The 18,566-nt window shown below is 58.2% G+C and overlaps 1 protein-coding gene across 2 annotated transcripts in view; it reads right to left on the bottom strand.

Annotated features, from left to right (window-relative positions):
• Positions 1–15,820, bottom strand: part of NOTCH1 (notch receptor 1) — a 44,660-nt gene extending 28,840 nt beyond the window's left edge. For both annotated transcript variants that reach the window (XM_049831955.1, XM_049831956.1), the window contains exons 1-2: positions 15,643–15,820; positions 13,787–13,868 (exon numbers count right to left, since the gene is read on the bottom strand). In XM_049831955.1, coding sequence (XP_049687912.1) covers positions 13,787–13,868; positions 15,643–15,700 — 140 coding nt within the window. In that variant the 5' untranslated portion in view covers positions 15,701–15,820. The remainder of the gene's footprint in view (positions 1–13,786; positions 13,869–15,642) is intronic.
• Positions 15,821–18,566: the final 2,746 nt, after the last annotated feature.

The raw sequence follows: 18,566 nt of genomic DNA, 5'->3' as shown, positions 1-18,566 counted from the left end.
GGAGCTAAGCTTTATTTTCTCTGGAAAACATACCGGCGGGTGGTGGCGTCAGGGCTCCCAGGTGGGCAGACGTGGAGGATGCGACGTCCCCGCAGGCTCAGCCAGGTGAAGATCACCCTGTGGTTTTTCCTTTGGCACTTCCCAAGCGAGGGCTACCCAAACCAAACCCCAAGCAGCTTATGGAAATCAGCATAAGAGACATGAAAGCTATGCTTTAATTATAGATATATGTGTTGGCAGAGGACAGGGCGGGTGCTCCAGGATCAAAACAGCTCAGAAGTGCCATTAGAAACCAGCTTCGAGGTGGTGAAAGGTGGCCAAGCTCCCCGGGGTCCTGTGGAGCCTCCGTGAAATCCCTGGAGAGGCCAGTACGGCCATGCTCCCAGTCCCACGCGTGACGCACACCCCATTCCCAACCCAGGCAGGAACGGCTAAAAATACCCGTGTCTCTCCCTCCCCTGAGCACGCAGCTGAGAAACGTTTCCTTTGAGTCATTAACCTGCTGAAGAGGCATCAAAAGCTTCAGCTGCGACCCATCCCACCGTTTTAGACGGTGACAGAGGGTGACGGCATCCTGACCCCGGTGATGGCCAAGCCCTGCTCCAATGCACGATGCTCCCTCTCCCAGCACCGTGCCAGCACAAAGGAGCAAGTCAGGGCGGACAATCTCACAATCTTCACTTCTAGGATATTTTCTACGTGACCTAACCAAGGGACTGGGGCTGTCACCGAAGCACCAGGCAGGACAGGGGACAGGGATGCAGCGGCTGGTCCCCATCCCTGCGGATGGGGATGCTGCATGTGGTCCTTGCAGGTGTGAATGCACTGATTTACACCCCCCTGAGCATCTGGGGCTGCCGTCCATCCTGGTGGCTTTTTGTTTCGGGGGGTCAGGCAGAGGCTGGGGGCTGGATTCCCACGACACCAGGCTGCGGCGCGTCTTCCCCCTCCACGCCAGCCCCGAGCGAGCACCCGCTCCTGGAGCACAAACTGCTGCGAAGGGGGAGGCGCAACTAATAATGCACCGCGCTCCCAACCCATAAATCTCCGGCACGATTCACGGGTGATGTGAAGGGTGATGGAGAAGGCCTTGTCCAAGGTCAGACAGCGAGTCCTGGGGGACAGCCTGGGAACGGGAACAGCGGCCCCAAATTCCCACCCCGCTCCCAGCACCAAGCCCAGGCCAAATCTGGATCTGCTCAGCGTGGGCACGTGCATTTGTTGTGTCTGCTGCACATCCTTAACGAGTTACAAACAACGCTGCAGTTATTTCAGCAAGGCTCCAGAAAAGCTCGGCAGATCATATAATCAAAAGCATGAATGAGCTGCAGAAATATCAGAGCGCCAACAAGCTCTGCTGCCTGCTGCCACGCCGCTACCCCAGCTTTGCATTACACATGCGCTTGCCCGGACGCCGTGGCTTCCAGCACCCCCTCGCTCCACGAGCAGCATCGGCAGAGTTGGGGGGGCCCATCCTGGCCCCCCATCGGCCCGTGGCTCCCGCGCCGAGCGCTCTGTGCGTGCGGCTCCGCGCGCGCTGCTGGCCCTTTGTTCGCTCCCTCCCCGCTTGCAGCCTGCAAGGCTTTTTCCTCCAACCCACCAGCAACAGGTTTTGTCCCTCCGCAGCAATGCGGGCACTGAAAGCATCCCGAGGCAGATGTTTCTGCGACCTCTGACCCAAGACTAATGTTTTCCTTTCTGCTCTAAGCTGCCATCTGCCACAGCCAGCACAGATGACACCCAGGCGCTCCTGCAGCCCACCCCACCCCGGCACGGCTCCTGCATGGCAGCACGGGGGCTTTGTTCAAATTTGGGATGCGTCAGCCCTGCACAAGCGCAGCCCGGGGGCCGGGGGGTGTTTCAGAGGTGCTGGGTACATGGGGGATGCCCTGGATGCGGGGGGCTCAGCCCGCATCGCCCCCCAGCTGAGAACGGCCGCGCTCACACCACCCACTGCTCTCCTGCCCAGCCCCAGGGCAGTCCTCCCAAGGGCTGAAACCATGGCAGGGCTGGAAGTAAAACCCACCTCGGGCTTAAAACGCACAAAATAAACTAACAAGCAAAATGAAAACCAGGTGTAAGCTGGAGCACGGCCACCAGACGCGCACGGGCTGTCCCCCATCCCCATCCCATGGAGGGACAGGTCCAGGGGGCAGCCCCACGCTGCGGGAGGGGACGGGGGGCTGGCGGGGAGCCCCTTCCCAGCCACTGGCCCCACGTCCAGGCTGCCTCTTATCTGCGCTATCACATAACCTCTTCCTCACCCTCATCTGCTGGAAGCATAAACGGCTGTGGTTGTTTTCCCCAAGGTATGAGCACCGTGGGAAAGCCGAGGAGGGGAGGCTCGGGTCTTTATTCAAGCCCCGTTTTGGGGGTACTTGAGACTAATGGGGCCAGGAGAGTCCCCGCTGCCTCTGGGGCAGCAGCAAACCCAGGCACTGGGTGCAGGGTCTCCCCCGCCGGGGGGAGCAGCCCCCACCCCAACACCCATCCCCAGGCACAGGCTGGGCTGTGGGGGATGCCGCTCTCTGCTCCGCGGTATCCGTGGCCCGGAGCAGCCATCCCAGACGAGCCGCACTCCCTGTGCCCCAAAGTCCCCGGCAGAGCCACTCCAGCACAGAGGTGGTTCAGCAACCACGACTGTGACCTTGCGTGGTGCGGAGGGTCCCCACCGAGGGACCATCACACCCGCAGAGACCTCTGCACCAGCGAACGTGCTGCGTGACCCAGCGGACGCCTGTGCCAGTGTGGTCCGGACCCCGTGGAGCAAAAGCAAGCGACCAAATGTGAGCAGGACACTCGCATTTCACGTGTTTGCTGGCAAAAGCTGAGGGAAGGAGAAATAACCAGCAGGAGAGTCTCCCTTAGCTGCGCGCAGGACCACAGCCACTGCACGCTGCTCCCAGCTGCGGAGCGGTGACACGACCCTACCCCATCGTCCCCACACCTCTCGGGGTAACCGTCATCCTTGGGCTTACGAACAGGAACCACAACTGCCTCCTTTCACGCCTTCCCCTGCGCAACCCCAGCAGCTGCAGACCCTGGGCGTTAAGCTTGCTTTCCGTCAGGCATCCGCTTTTCCAGTGGAAGGAGGCAGGAGTCACTTTTCCAGTCGTGCCAGTGCTTCCCACCTGGCACAGCCTGGAAGCAACACCCCAGCTTTCTCCAGAAGTTACACCCTTCCCCGTAAGACATGTTTGCCCGGTGCCAGCCTGGGGAACCCTGGTCTCCCCCAGCTCCAATCCAACAAGCGAAAGGGCTGGTGCTCGGGGATATGTCTCCATGTCACCGAGAGAAGGGATCTGCTTCTTACTCCATCTTCCTATTCCATCTTATTCCATTGCCTCCCCACGACCCTCTCCCATGTTCCTGCACGGAGCATCATTCAGGGACCACAGGTGAGTACGACTGTCTACGGGATGGCTTCCCAGCAGCATCAGCCCGCCTCGGAAACACCCCACCGAGCACGGGAGCACACTCCGGAGCCAGAGGAAGGCAGACAGGCTTGGAAAATGGTCCCACTGGGAAAGCAGTGCTCAGCACCCTGTGCTCTGGTCCCATCTCCTGCTCGGTTCCTGCCCCGGCATCGCCACCCTGCTCGGGGTGGCACGGTATCCCTGGAGCCGGCAGAAAGAAGATGGGTGCAGGGAAAGGAGGAACACTTTTGGATGCCGCCCTGACCTACCTCCCTGGGGCATGTGGGGCCGTGGATGCTCCCTCCTGCCCTGGCAGCCAGAGGCCGGTGGGGGCTGCTTGAGCCCCCTCCCGGCAGTGGGCACAGCCGGGCTCCCCACGCCTCACCTGCAGCTTCGCTCTGTGGCTTCTGGCACACGCGCCCGTTAAGAAACCAAAGGCTTCGCCACGGCTCGCAGGAGAGCCAAGGCAGAGCCGCCCAGCTCCCCCTCACCCACATGGGGCACCCCGACCGGGCGATACACCCCAAAGCTCCCGCCGGCCCTGCCGCGCTCCCCCGGCGCCGGCATGGCCCCACAAACACCTCCGGCAGCCGTGACGCGGCTCCCAGCACCAAAACCCAGCACTAGACCAAACCGGTGGTTTTTTTATGAAGTCCCATCCAGGCCCTGCTTTATTAAACACTCTGGGACACCAGCCTGGGAAAAAAACAGAGTTTCACACAGGGAGGGTGGTTGGCAAAGCAGCAGGTTACTTCGAGTGACATCAGGTTAATAAAGCAAGAGCAGATCTCCAGTCTTGTTTAATTAAAAAAAGCAAACTGCAATCCAAAGTCTTTGATGTGTTTTTTTTGTTCCATTTCATTTTTGACCTAGCCCAAGCCATCTAATTGAGATTTTAAGACCCAGACTTTCATCTGGAGAGAAACTAGAGGAATTCCCAAAGCTGGCTATACTCACGGACAGGAGTGGGGAAAAACGTGCTGGAGCCCTGTTCCTCCTACCAGCGTGAAGGGGAGAGGGCAAAAAAATGGCTTTGTTTCTTAAGCAGACATTAGTCAGGACAGTTTGGGAATCAAAGTTCCCATTGTAATGAAAAACAATATAATCCCATTACTAAGCAAAGTGGCCAGGCTATTCACTGGGTGGTAACCAGCTACCTGGGAAGGAGCTGCCTTTCAATGGAGCTTCATTCACAATAAACATGAAAGATGTCGAAGGAAGAGACCAAGACAAAACTTGCCTCATTCCCACCCTCAACAATGGCTGCTATGAAATTATTTTTTTTTTTTCCCCAGTTGATGTTTTTCATATCCTCTGCCGGTGTAAATCCGCACAGCCCCGTTGTTTGTGGGATCGGGCTGCCCTGCGCTGAGCTCCGCTCTCCCCGCTCATCCCAGTCCCTGCTCCTTCTCTTGGAGGAGTCCATTTAAGGGGCAACCATGAAGGATGTAATTCCAACGGATGATCCGCAGGGAACACAACCTGCGCTGAGGCTGGCAAATGGTCCCACCACCCACCTGCAGGGCAGGGGTGAGCGTCCTGGGGCAGGTCCTCAGCAAGTGCTCACACCGGTGACTGGTGTGCCTGTTACACACCACTAAGTTACCCGGCTCTTCTTTTCCTCCACGGTGCTGCCAGCAGCTATGGAATTCAAGAGCACCCGCTGCAACTGCTCCCTGTTTTGATTTTTCGTGGGTAAATATTTTCCCTTAAAAATGTTTTATTCTTTAAGCCAGCAGAAAGAGATAGTCAGAATTTGGGGGAGATGAGGAATTTCTACTTCCCCAGGCCACCTGCCAGCCCAGCACTGCTGGTGCCCGAGGCCACTCTCCCTTCCCCATCCCTTTTCGGATAAATGCCCATTTTCACCTGCTCTGGATACAGCGCTGCCTGTGCAGGGCAAATTCAGGCTGCCTTGCTCCTGGGAGCTCTGGCACACACGCAGTGCCGGTGTCATCATCTCACTAAGCGATGATGAACTCTCTTATTTTTTTTCCTTTTCCCTCTCAAACCAAGTTTTGGCTAAACACCGCGCTGCCCGAGAACCAAATATGGAAAACTCCCACCCGGGACACGCGTGACCCCACCATTCCGCTCTTCTAATCCCGAACATAAAACCCGAGATTAGGATCTGAACAGCCACCAAGAGTTTAAACAAGCTATATTTAGCTCCGATATTTATAAACAGGAGGAGAGAGGGGGTTTGAAGAGCACACGGGTACCCCTGCGGCACAAACCCTACCGAAAGCCAGAGCAATTTGCACCGGGGCTGTTTTGGTAAGACGGTGAGCGGGCAAAGATGGCAATGGCCAGACAGCGATGGATCCAGCTCCCCCCAACCTCACAGCCCCGAAACTGCTGGTTTCTCTTTGCCAGCAAAGCAAAGCTCCCGAAAATAGTTACTAGCAACAAAAACCTCGCCCCCTTGGAAACCATGGCCGGAGGGACGTAAAGCACCTCCAAGCCGACGGGTATCTGCTCCTGGGATCTGTATCCCGGGATTTCTGTTGCTGCCGAGTTTAACCAAGGAAACGGCGAGGGAGAGAGGGAAGACTCTGCCTCCGACACCTTTTGCCGGCAGAAATCCTTGTGTCAACATGACGCCCTCGCCGAGGGAGCGGGGACAATGGTGGCGGCTCTGCCCTCCGGCCGCAGCCCGCATTCCTGCCCCCCTCCCCTGGAAACCCCCCTTTTGTGGGGAGCAGCAGGCCCTGTGAAAGGGCCGTCTGTCGCCCTGCCTTTTGACTTGGAGGTCTGTGTCTAACATTTTAATAGGGGCTGGGGGCCGGGGAGAGCCCCCCCCCCCACCTCCTCCTGGGCTGCTCCCCCACCGGGTCACTCTCCCAGCCCTCGCCGAAGCCGACGGGCAGCGGGCGCGATGGCGGGAGCCGACGGCACTGCATATCCCGCTGTCGAGAGCCACATTCCTCCACCTGCCCTGAGAGGAGCTTATTCGATGGGTTAAGTGGCTGTGAGTGCCCTTGGGAGGGTCTTTTTCTGATCCCCCCGCACCCTGCGCAAGGATGCACTGGCAGAGCGGGAGCGCTGGGGACGTGCTCTCCTCCACAGCTGCTCCTCGACAGCAGATAATTTCCATCTTAAAATAAACCACCGCACGCTCAGAGACACTCAGCCCCCCAAAGCAGCGATGCCAGCGGGGAGCATAAGGTCCTCGGGGTCCCCATCACCCCGCTGACGCCGGCTCTCTTGGCACGGGAACACGGGACAGAGCAGCCGACAAAGTGAAGACCCTCCTTTGGTTGCTCCTCTTGGGGACAGTCGTGGTGGACACAGGTAGAGTCACATCTCACCTAGAGCCACAGGGGAAGATGTGGAGGAATCGGCAGCAGGAGGCGAGGCTCAGCTCTGCAGCCCCAGCCCTCGCAACAGCCTGGGACTGATCCTGCACAGGTCCGAGAAAAGCCCGGCATCGCCCCTCTCAGCTACACTGAGTTTAGATCAAGCCCAAAGCAACAGACTCCCCAGCCCACCGGCGGCCATCGGTGCTTCTCCCAGCCCACCACCACACGGCCGCTTGCCTGCAGCGTGCCCCTTCTATTAAGTAAGGGCAACGTTATAGCATCATTAAAACTTAATAAATCCATTTCCCATATAAATACCATTAAATTCAGATTTGGGGGAAGGGAATTAGGGTGAAAACTTGTTAAAAGAAAATGACTTCTGCGCAAATAAATTTTTGCAACTTGACTGAGCATGAAAGTTTCCCATTAAAATGCAACTCTGCTCCCTTTGCTGGAAATGTGCAAGAGCCTAATAACCAGGGCCTAAACATTAACTGTTTAACTGACTTTTCCAATATTAACTCCAGACTGCCGTGGGGGAAGGGGAGGATGTGATGGGTGAAAGCTTACAGTAGATATTAATTACTGCTGTGCAAAGGAAGCACACCCAGAGCGCGCACCGCTCACATCTCACCGGCATCATGCTCCCAACAGCCCTGTAGAGACACAGATGTGGGCCATCACCGGCCGTGAGCACAGCACAAACCCTGCTGCACGTGGGGCAGTGGGCAGGATGCTGCCCCATCAGTTGGCCTAGATGATCATTGTAGGTCCTTTCCAACTGAAAATATTCTATTCTATTCTATTCTATTCTATTCTATTCTATTCTAACGCAGAGCTCCCCATATGGCCCAGCCAAACGTCTTTCCCCTGTCCCTCACACACACTTTAGTTGTGGTCCTGATCCTGCACCTCTCGCACCAAGCACTGCATTTACCAGTGGGCACCTCCATCACCTAATTCACCTCCGCAAGCCAGGATGCGCCTGGCAGGTTGTGCTGCTCCGTCTCGCACCAAGCCAGGTTTTGATGTTCAGATAAGCAAACAGCACATGGAGGGAAACTGAGGCACCAAGCAAACCTCGCTTGATGGATGTGGAAACCCCGACATCGTCCTGTACCACAGACCCCTGCCCGTGGGACACTCGCCAATGCGGGGAGGTGAGACGCAGTGACCCGATGTGCCAGACGCGCTAGACCTGTAGACGGGTCCAGGCACTGCTGTGCACCGAGGAAGGCAGAGTCTAGACAAGGGTACGTAAGTCTGAGTGGGCACCATCACATCTCATCCTGATGGCCAGCTGGAAGCAGCGCCAAGCTGCTCTACCAGCGAGACTCAGGTGACGAAGTAAAGACCGGGGTCACCCCAGGTGGGCATCTCTAACTGTCCTGGGGCTCTCCAAGCAGGCAGATGGGATCTGCCATGGTCTGGCGTCACTAAGACCTAGCGGGGTGCTGCAAAGACTTGCCAACATCCCATGCCATAGATGTGCAAAGAGAGTTGTGTTATTAAGTCCAACTGGGGCTTCCTCAGCCCTTCAGAGCCCCGGCTCTGCAACCCTGATCAGACCCTGCTGACGACCGCGGTGCCAAAGCAGGGCCCTGACCCTCACACATCTTTGCTCCTGCTCCCGCACGCCTCCATGTTCAGCTTCCCAAGAAGAAAAAAAGCAACGTCCCCCCTCAACACCAGAGTAGCATTTCTGTGCTTATTCCAGATCTTGGGCCAATGCGAGCAGCTGCAGTTTTAACCCAGACCAAAGTGCAGGCACAGCCCTGGGCTGGTGAATGCCCAGCACGACATCCATGGCTCGCAGTCCTCAGGATGGTGCTAACACTGACCTGCTGCCGCCGATACCTCTTGAGGCCAACCCCAAGGAGCCCAGCACCGCAGAATGGAGCCCTTCCATGGACCGATGGACTGGGAAAGCTGGGATGCCTCCTCCCCGCAGCAAATCTAGGCTCGTGAGGGCACCATGCCGAAAGGCAGTGTCAGGGACTTGTGGGATTTCGGCACAGCCGCTGGGCTGGGTGGCTGGAGCACCATCCTTCCAGGCACTGGGGAGCAGCGCCGTGTGCCAAGGGCATGTAATGAGATGAAAACACCATTCGGAAAGCATCTGGAATCACCCCAAACCATCACCTCTCTGGCCTGATGATCTTTCTAACCCTGGCCCCCAAAGCAAAGAGCTGCAGGTGGTCAGCCCAAGACCAGTTTGGGGAGCGGTGGGGGAGCAGCCCGAGTGCCCGGCAGTGCTGCTCCATGCCAGGCAGCAGCAGAAGCCGGACAGTCCTCGGGGATGGCTGGACACGAAGCAACAAATCTGCAGCCCCGCACGGAGCAGGGGAACCCTGAACACCTTTTTGACTCCTGGGATGGAGGCAGGACTCAACCAAGACCCCACTGCAGGTCTGCTTTTCTGGTGGGGGTTAAGTTATATCCCAGAGGCTCTTCCACTCTGCAGCCCCAACACATACATGGTCTAAAACCTTCACCCGGACTTTGGCGACACGTTAACCACAGAGAAGCCTCCGTCCAGATCCAGAGCTTACCAGCTCTCAGTAACTGCACCCCGAGGCTACTCCCTCGTTAAACACACTGATGCTCTATAAATTTCACATTCCACTCATGTACACAGGCCGTTACCATTCGGGACACCTACCAACACGAGCAAAACGAGGGTCACCACACCTCCAGGCCTGGAAAGAGTAGGTTAATTTCCAAACAATGTTATTTTAAAACTTGCTAACTGCCTCCTGATTATGTTATCCAAGCTCTTAATTGGTGAATAGCTTGGTTTTGCAGTGACTTAAACGTGTGTCCCTCATGTTACATACAATAAACCGTAACAGCCTTGGAGGTGAGACCAGGGTATGCAGCATCACCTGGAACGAATGGACGTATCATGGCTTCCAGCAGGTCGGAAGACAGCGAGTCAGGTGGTTGAGATGGAACAGATTTTGGTGGAATAAAATACACTCCATACGATAAAGCAAGTGACCTCCAGAAGCTGTCCGTGGAACAGAGCCCCGTGCACTGTGTCACACCGCAGGATCACACGTTTAACAGCTGCAAGTACCCGGAGGGGAATAGACCCTCTGATCTCAGGTGATGATGGCCACCGCGAATACCTCATCCCTTCTGCATCCCGGGGAGTCCCCGAGCAAATTCATCTCAGCAGGCATCACCCCATCTCTCCCGCTCCTCTCCGTGCTGCCGGTACTGCTGAAGGACCTAGTGAGATACCTTCTCTTGAACGTGACCCGTACTAGCCCCTGCCCAAACGCAGTACAACCCTCTGGCCATCGCAAGTATCCAAGCCATGAGAAAAATCAAGCAAAAAACCTCAGCTCAACCAATAAAATCCCAAGGCAAGTTAGCAGGAGTCAGTGGGACCACCTGAGACAACTGATAACCATCAAGACGCCTCGGAGAGAGGAGAGATGTAAACAGAGATTCTTCTAGAAAAGAGCCCAAAATCCCGCTGCTGTCCCAGTGACCTCACCAGCTGGGCTTCTCAGCTAAGTTTCTCTTCCACTGGAATCCGCAACAGGTGACGCTTTTGTATTTTTAATCTCCCCTCTTACCCATTTCCACCTTGTTCTTTCCGAGAATGAGATCAGACTCGAAAGAGCCATCAAGAGTTCTCAACATGGCTGAATCACCGCTCGTCTACTTCTTTAAGAGCTTCCTCTGGTTGATTGTTCAACACTCCACCCTCTTCCTCTCCAGCACGGAGACGGCATTTTTTCTTTGTTATTATTTCATGGAAATAACGTTGGGTTAAAGCACATGAGAAAAACCAAACCAGAAGAAAACTTCCGCCCTTTACAATGAGATAACAATGACTGAGCAGTTGAATAACTTGAAGGGTACAGAGAGCCGCAGGGCTCAGATCACTCCTCTGCCTTCCTGGTTGTCTCCTGAAAGAGTTTTGAGCTAAAATAATCATTTCTTCCCACTACGGTCCCCCTCTGAATATTTCTTCTAATGTTTCTGGCCCACTGCCCGTGGAAGCTGGTGGTGGCAACGGGCACCAGCTCAGGAGCCATTGCCCCGGCTGAACTACAACACCGCGCTGATTCATAAACAGAGGAAGTACTTTAGCAAACTGACTTTTCCCCCTTTTCAGCGCAAGCCTAGTGATTAATTTAACTTATTCTTTTCCTTTGCCGTCTCTTTTGCTTCTCTGGGCAAGAGTATGACAACCCAGGCGCAGCTCCTCTGACTTTAATGGTGAAAGGCTGGTGGAGTGGGGTTTGAAACTCAGCCCTCTTTCATGCCATCTGCTTTTAACTAGCAGAGCAAGGGAGGTCCTGGGAATAAACGTCACGTGGCACAGCAATCTAAAATCAGCCCTACTCATTTGCAGGGATGCCAGTCAAAACTACGGTTATCCAACAGTCTAATTAGGAGCTATCACTAGAAGTCAAAACGACCTTTTGGAAAACCTTCTCATTTTGCATGGGAAAATGCCTTAATCAAAGGCGAGTGCCTTTTCTGGAAAGCCACAGCTCCCCAGCGCCGTGAAACCACACGTCAAACACCGCAGCAGCCACCGTCTGCAGGCTGGACCTTTTAAAGCTCCAGATCTGGTGCAAGTGCCATGCGTGGGACAGAAACACCCCGCACCTTCAGCTGGGGTCCATGCAAGATGCACGAAACTCTGCTGCTGCTTTTCCAGCACTGAAAGACCCGACTACCCCTGCCAAGATGGGAAGCAGCTCCAAAGGCGGCTTAATTAGGCCGCTTCTGTCGCGAGCCCTCCAGCCGATCAAATGCTCAGTCCTCTCCATTCAATTAAAGCCCTGCATGCCCCGGACTGCCTGGCAAAGGGACAAGCAAGATAAGGTACCTGGAGTTTTGCAAACTATCGCTGTAAAATAATAAAGGCAGAGAAAGCTCCTCGTCTCGCACCGGCGATTCCCTTTCCGTAACAGGGCTGATAACCCGGTTTTGGAGTTATCAGAGTCGTCTTCATGTAACCCAACTAGCTCTCTCCCGCCACAAACGCCGGGACGCTTGTCCACTGGAGTAGCGTCTCCCTCGTATGCTATTTATTTCACTCCACTTTCTAATTGGATTTGTGGGGGCAGCACAATGGGGCTTTATGGCCAAACTTTGTTAAGTGCCAGGCCGAGCGGAGATGTGGCCAGCAGCCAAAATGGTGCATTTCACGCAGGCGCCAAAGGGCAGTGCCAAGCTTTTCTGCGTCTGGTATCTGTGTTCTTGGCTCTGCTTTGTTTAAGAAGCTTGGAAGCAAAACTCCTCGTAAAGAGATATTCAAACAAGTGAAAAACCAGGATTTTGCGAGCTGTTATCAGATACCTTGGAAAGTTGCACCTCCTCCAGTCTGGCAGTACCTCTAATATCTGCCCCCATCGCCCATGGAGCGTACCCTGCACGGGACAAGAGCTTTTAACACACTGAGAGCACACACCTCGGTTTCCTGCAAAAATAACTCGCACACACTTGCGAAGCCATCCTGGCGTCTGCAGCCAAGAGAGAGGTGGTCATTCACAGCTAGCAACGAAGAAGTTCTTTAAAGTTAACTTTTTCTCTTAAAAAAAACCCCACCCCAAGCCTACTTTGGAGGCTTCTCCTCCAAACAGAGCTCGCACGCATCAGATCTAATTAGATTCCATCACCATCTGCACATGAAATGTAAATCAGGAGTTGCAGAGACTTAAGAAAAAAAAGGGAAGAATGACCACAAGGAAAAGGAGGGGTGTAAGGTTGGGGAGGGGGTGGAGGGTTGGGCATTCTGGGAAGCCATACATGATTAGTCACACAGCATTAATCTGCCTCCCTTAACAATAGCTGCCGAATTTCGACCGAATCCCAGCTGTCGCTCTTTGAATGAAAGAAAACAAGATTTAGAGCGTCAAGCGTTGGTAAGGGCTTCTGTGCAAAAAAAAGTGGCGTGCATTCATTAGTGGCTCACAAAGGGACCCAGCCTTTGTCCATTAAATTGCTCATGTGCCTGATTGATTTGCTGATTTATTTGCACCAAAGGGTTGGGGGGCTCAGCTTGGAGAAGGGGGCGGGAGGTGCCCAGCTACTGGGCAGAGTAACGGCACCCAGGCGGATTTGCAAAAAAGCAACACACATTGTCAAGGGAAACTGCCATTCAACAGGTTGGGATTGGAAATGCCTTCAGGTTCCTCCGCCGAGGACTTCCTATTTGGAAATTTGGGGTGGGTGGGAACGTCTCCCCGCCTGCTCTCAGCTCGGGCCACATTCAACAGGCAGAGGGGAAATCTGGCCGGAAAACAGAGCCTTGCCCATTCACATTTCTTTTATGGAATAGTTTTAAAAAGGGAGCCGGAGTCTTATTCATTTCTCTTGGTTATTGTTCCCTGGGAGCCTGGAGTGAATCGGCCATCGCTGCGGTGGGTCGGTTGGTCCTTCAAAGAGTCCCAACGCTTTACACATCCGTTTCCCCACAATCGCCTTGGAGAAAGCTCCTGCCCGGGTGCCAGGTCCCGCCAAGAACGCCGGGCTGGACCGCAGCTTGGCACCGGCACCGGCAGGGCTGCGGGAGGAGGTGGCCCTGCTCCCCTGCCTGCGCTGGGTGATGCCTCGCGGACGCGTGGACATCAACGGGGCAGCTCCAGCATCCAGAGCCACGCCGTGAAATCTCTCTGGAATGTTTATTGGAGATGTACTGGACACCGCACCGTGAACTGCCAGGGCGCAAGGGACCGAAAGGCAACGCTTCGGAGCCAGGAGGGAATAGCTGGAAGACAGACAGACAGCCTCCCTCCCTGCCCAGCGGTCCAACGAGCGCCGCGGGCTGGCCCTACCTCCCGCTCCATCAGCAGGGCAGTCTGCATAGGTTAACACCAGCAAAACATGGCCCTTTGCCCATGTTTTTCCACCCAGCTAGGAACAAAGCCCAATCCTGCCAAACTCGCAGCGACTCCTACACAAGCAGGTTATTCTTGCCACTCAAGGAAAGAAAACGCATCTTGCCCTATTAAATCCAGAGCCTTCAAAGCAAAGTCAACATGCATGTCAATACTTTGGTCGGGGGAGATGAAAATCCTCTGGCTCCTCCATACTTACTGGCACACCTCCGTCCCGTTGAGAAAAGTTTCACACTTGCCCCCGTTGAGGCAGGATTCGGCAAGCTGCGTGCACCGTAAACCTGCGAACAGAAGGAAAGCGTTAGCCATAGCGCAGGTCGCGGTGAGGGGGGAAGCTGCATCCCTTAGCGTCACCCGGACCGGGGACAGGCTCGCCGAGACCCCCAGAGCCCCCCGCCCCTGCGCAGCCTGGTGAGATGGGGGCTGCAGCACCCGGCGGCCCCCACCCACAGGGTGATGGAGGCGGGCAGGGACTGCGCGGCCCCAGCACTGAGAGGTTCACCTAAAAATAAGCTTGGGGTGGGCTTGAGGGTAGGCTCTGCCTTCTCCGCCAGTGGGAGGACTGACAGAGAGAAACCCCAGATCAGGCCCTTGAGTGACAAATGCCATTTGGGAAAAACCATCTGCCCGAGGGCCCATTAGCTACCATTAACTCGGTAACGAAATGAGTCGCCCGTCACAACTTGCTATGAGTAAAGGTTTCATTGTCTGGCCCTCAGAGCCAAATTCTGCAGAGTTACCACAGCAACTTGCTGAAAGTACCAGAATCGCTTCCGATTTCCACCCCGGCTCGCTCTTCCCCTTCTCTGCCCTCCTCGCTCTTCACGGTAACCGGTTCTGCGACACGCGTGTGCAGCCAAAACAGTTTCACATTGAGTGACTACGGCTTCGCACCGCCAGCCCCAGAACCAAACTTCTCCGCCGGACGGCTGCCGAGCCCCACGCACCCCGGGGACACCCTGCTGCGCTTGGGGCTCCGTCCCCAGCCCCGTACACGTCCCACGGGGGAATGGAGTGGGGTGCTGGGGACCAAACCGGCCGGGCCCAACTTTCCCCAAACTTTCCCTCCGAGGGGGGCCGGGTGCCAGGCACGGTTCTCAGCCCGGGCTGTCCCGGTGCGGAGCAGGGTGAAGGCAGCCCTGCTGCTTTCCCTTCTTCCCAAAATCCTCCCAGGACACTCCTGCTCCGGAGGAGGCTGCCGGCTCGGTCCCGGGACGGGATGGGGGGGGGGGGGGGGGGGGCGGGGGGGGGGCCCCCCCCCGGGGCGGGCTGCTCCCCGCTCCGCCCCGCACCTCCGACCACTTTTAGGGCTCTTTTCCCCGGCCCCCACCGGTCGCCCCCCCCCCCCCCCCCCCCGACTCTCGCGGCGAAGGACCCGGACCCGCCCCGGGGCCGGGGCCGGTGCCGGGGAAGGAGCTCGGTGGGGGGGGGGGGGGGGGTGTAGAAAACCGAGGGGGACCCGGCTGACTTTCAAGAAACAGGAAACCGAGAAAAATTTGCAAAACGGTTAAAAGCTCTCGCGGAACAACAAGGCAGGAGCGCGGCCGCTCTGAGCGCCCCTCCGCCGGGACGAGCCCGTTCCCGAGCTCCGGCTGCCCCCCCCTCCCCCCCCCCCACCTCCCCCGGCTCCCCGCCACCCCGAGCTCCGGTCCCCCCCCCCGACGGCAGCGAGCGCCTTCCCTCCGCGGCACCCCCCGGTCCCGAGCTCGGCTTCCCGGCGGCTCCGAGCTCCGGTTCCCCCCCCCCCTCCCCCCCCCCCCGCAACCTCCTCCGGGCCACCCAACTCCGTCCCCGTCCCCCGGTTCCGTCCCCGGTTTCTCCCCCCGTTGGAGGCGCCGAGCTCCGGTTCCCCCCGCAGGAGCTGAGCCCGGTCCCCGGGCATCCCGCGGTACCGAGTCCCGGTTCCCACAGGGGTGACACCCACCCCCCCCCCCCCTCCCTCCTTCCACCGCTCCGGTGCCCAACCGGGACCGGGACACACGCCGCTCCCCGTCAAACTTCCCCACCGGGAACTGAAGCGGCGGGTCCGGGCCCCGTTGGCACGGCGGCCCTCACCTCGCGTCAGGGCGGGCAGTAAAAGCACCAGGAGGCCGGGCGCCAGGAGCCGCTCCATCCCGCTCTTCTCTCACCGCTCACAGCCTCATAGATCCGCGGGGATTCGGCCGAAGCCGGGACCGGTTACCGGTATAGCCCGGTAAGGCGCTCCCCCACCGGGAAACCCCCCCCCCCCCCCACACACACACAAGACACACACCGCTCCCCAGCTCCGAGAGAAGCGACTCCGAGCGCCGGCGCCTCCCGTGGCTGCTCAGCCCCGGCGGGCCGGGCCGGGCCGGGCGGGAGGGAGGGAGGGCGGGCGGGCGGGCGGGCGGAGGGGGGGGGGGCGGGCCGGCGCGGGGCGGGACGCCGCTCCACTCCACTCCACGGCACGGCACGGGATGGGACGGGACGCTCCTCCCTACCCAGCCCGCGGGGCCGCCGCTGGGAAGCCCCTTCCCGCCACGGAGGGTCCCCGCGTGGGGTGGGGAGTGGGGCTGCGGGGGTCCGCGCAGCCCCCCACGGGCAGCCCCAGTGCGGCTCTCCCCATGCGGCCACCGGCCACCCCGCGGTGCAGCCCCCTCTGTGTGTGTGTCCCCCCCCTCCCCTGCAGCTCCAGCACAGCCCTCCCGTGCAGCCCCCGCAGAGACCCAGCGCAGTCCCGGACACCTCCGTGCAGCCCCCCGTTAAGCAGCCCCCACACAGTCCCAGTGCAGCCCCTGGACATCCCCAGTGCAGCCCCAGACACCTCCAGTTCAGCCCCCCCCCCCCCCCCCCCCCAGCCCTGGTGCGGCCACCCCATAACCCTCCATCACCCCAGTGCAGTCCCCCCTGTGGTCCCAGTGCAGCCCCAGTACAGCCCCCTCCCAGCACTGGTGTAGCCCCCTTAACCAACCTCAGTGCAGCCCCCCCCCAGCCCCTACACAGCCACAGGGACACAGCCCCGGGGGGGCTCAGGGACCACAGGAGGACCCAGGCCCGCAGCGTGTCCTTGCAGGGGTCCCGGGCACACAAACCATGGGGACACACGGGAATGGGGTGGCTGTAAATGGCCGGTTGCACTGGAGGACCAGGACTTGGGCTGAGCATTCCCTGGGGGGCACAGGAGAGCTGGGTACAGGGGAGCACAGGGTGGGATTCACCCTCAGACCCGCACCACAACCCAGGTGCGTGCAGGTACGCCGAGCCGCTTCCCACCCGCCTTCACCGTACGTGCAGGCAGCTACCCGCGGAGCTGGGGTCGGATGTTATTTGTTTTGTGCTGTGAACTAATGAACTCGCAGGCAGAGCCCTGGCCAGCCCGATGCACCGCATCAACAAATAAACAAATAAATTAGGAGAAGCGGAGAAGCCAAACCCGGGAGGCAGCCCGACAACCCCCAGATGTGCGCAGGCTTCCCGTGTGCGCAGCGCTGCCTGTGGGTCCCTGCGCCCTCATCCCCAGAGCCCCCCTCCGGCCCCCAGCCGTCGCCGTGCCGAGGTCGAGCCTGGCACACCGAGCTGCCCCAGAGCCTGTGGGATGGGAGCGTGGAGATGTCCCACCCGAAACCCAGCCAGACCCTGAGCCCAAGGACGGGCTTAAGCACTTAAAGTCGCATTTGTCAGTGTCACCTGAGAGCTGTGCCTGCAGAGGGGTGCTCAGCAGCTGTACCCACAGAGCACTGCCGCTAGAAATGGTCCGTGTGAGGGTGTTAATGCGTGATGCTTCTTCATGGGGCTGTGGGGGCCAACCCCGCTCAGCGAGGCTCGCCGCGACACCGGTCCCTTGCGTCACGCCACGGCAGCCTGGTGTCTGCCACCGCAGCGCTGTGCCTCCGAAGGTGAGGGGCAAAAGCTCGGAGCACAGAGAATTTGGGGTACTAACTGCCCCAGGGATAGGGGCACCTAAATCCCGTGGGGGTCCCCCCAAGCCCCTCGGAGCTGTGGCTGTTGGAGGCCGTCGGATGGCTCTTTTACAGCTCTCAAATATGGAGACGTGCTGCCGGCCTTTGGCTGAAAGCTTGGGAAAGAGGAAGAGGAGCGAGGGTTGGCAACGGGTTAATGGGAAGGAGGTGACACCGTTGTCATCTGTGTGTCTCATCACAGGGCACCTCTCCACCAGCCCCCCTGGGCTCATCCCGTCCCATGCCAGGCCCGGTGTTATCCCACTGCTTCCTGTTGTAAATTATTTCCAGAGCAAGTGTGAAACAATTAAACAAACCGAAGGGCAGAGTCTGCTCGTCAGATCAAAGGAGCGAGCCCTGCAGCGGTACCTCGCTCCCGCGCTCTCCCCTCCTTCCCTGCTCCTCCCGCATTCGTCACTTTGGGCTCTAAAACAGTGCCCTGATCCGGGCTGGGGAGCTGGGGCTCTGAGCGGAGCACGGTGCCGCTTGGGGTTCGGGTGCTGCTGGGAGCTCGAGCCCCCCCTGAAACCTTAAAGCATCCCAGCGAGATGCCACTTGCCTCGCTCCGTCGCGGCAGAGCAGGGGCAAGGCCGGGCCATCGGCGTATTTTAAGAGCAAATAACAGATGCCAAAGGACTCGAGGCTGTAAGGCCACTTCACCGTCATTTTCTACCCTTGGCAGGGAAGCAGATGCCCCCCGCCCCCCGGTTTTATCCTCCCTGCAGACACGAGTAGGACAGCAGCAGCTGGGCAGCAGGATGCGGCCCCTGCCTCTGCCCTGGCTGAGCAACGTCCCTGTGCCACCACGACCGTACACCACCTTCAGCCTCAGCCGGAGGCAAGGCAGCTGCGAGGGCAGCCTGAGGTTTCCACCGCTCGGGCTTCCTTGGAGATGATGCCTTCTGCTCTCTTTCTCCATCTTCTCCCTTTCTCCCTCCCCATAAGGGCCCGGGGAGCATCTCGGCTCTACCTGCCTGGAAATACCGGCCGTAACTTTGCCCGGGCTTGTTCTCCACGTGCAGAAAGCACCGTGCATTCAGCTCAGCTGCGCTCAAGGGC

Source organism: Accipiter gentilis, chromosome 29 (genome assembly GCF_929443795.1).
Source record: "Accipiter gentilis chromosome 29, bAccGen1.1, whole genome shotgun sequence".
NCBI classification, from domain to species: domain Eukaryota; kingdom Metazoa; phylum Chordata; class Aves; order Accipitriformes; family Accipitridae; genus Astur; species Astur gentilis.
The sequence above is the reverse complement of the archived record's forward strand: the minus strand, read 5'-3'. Positions and strand labels throughout refer to the sequence as shown.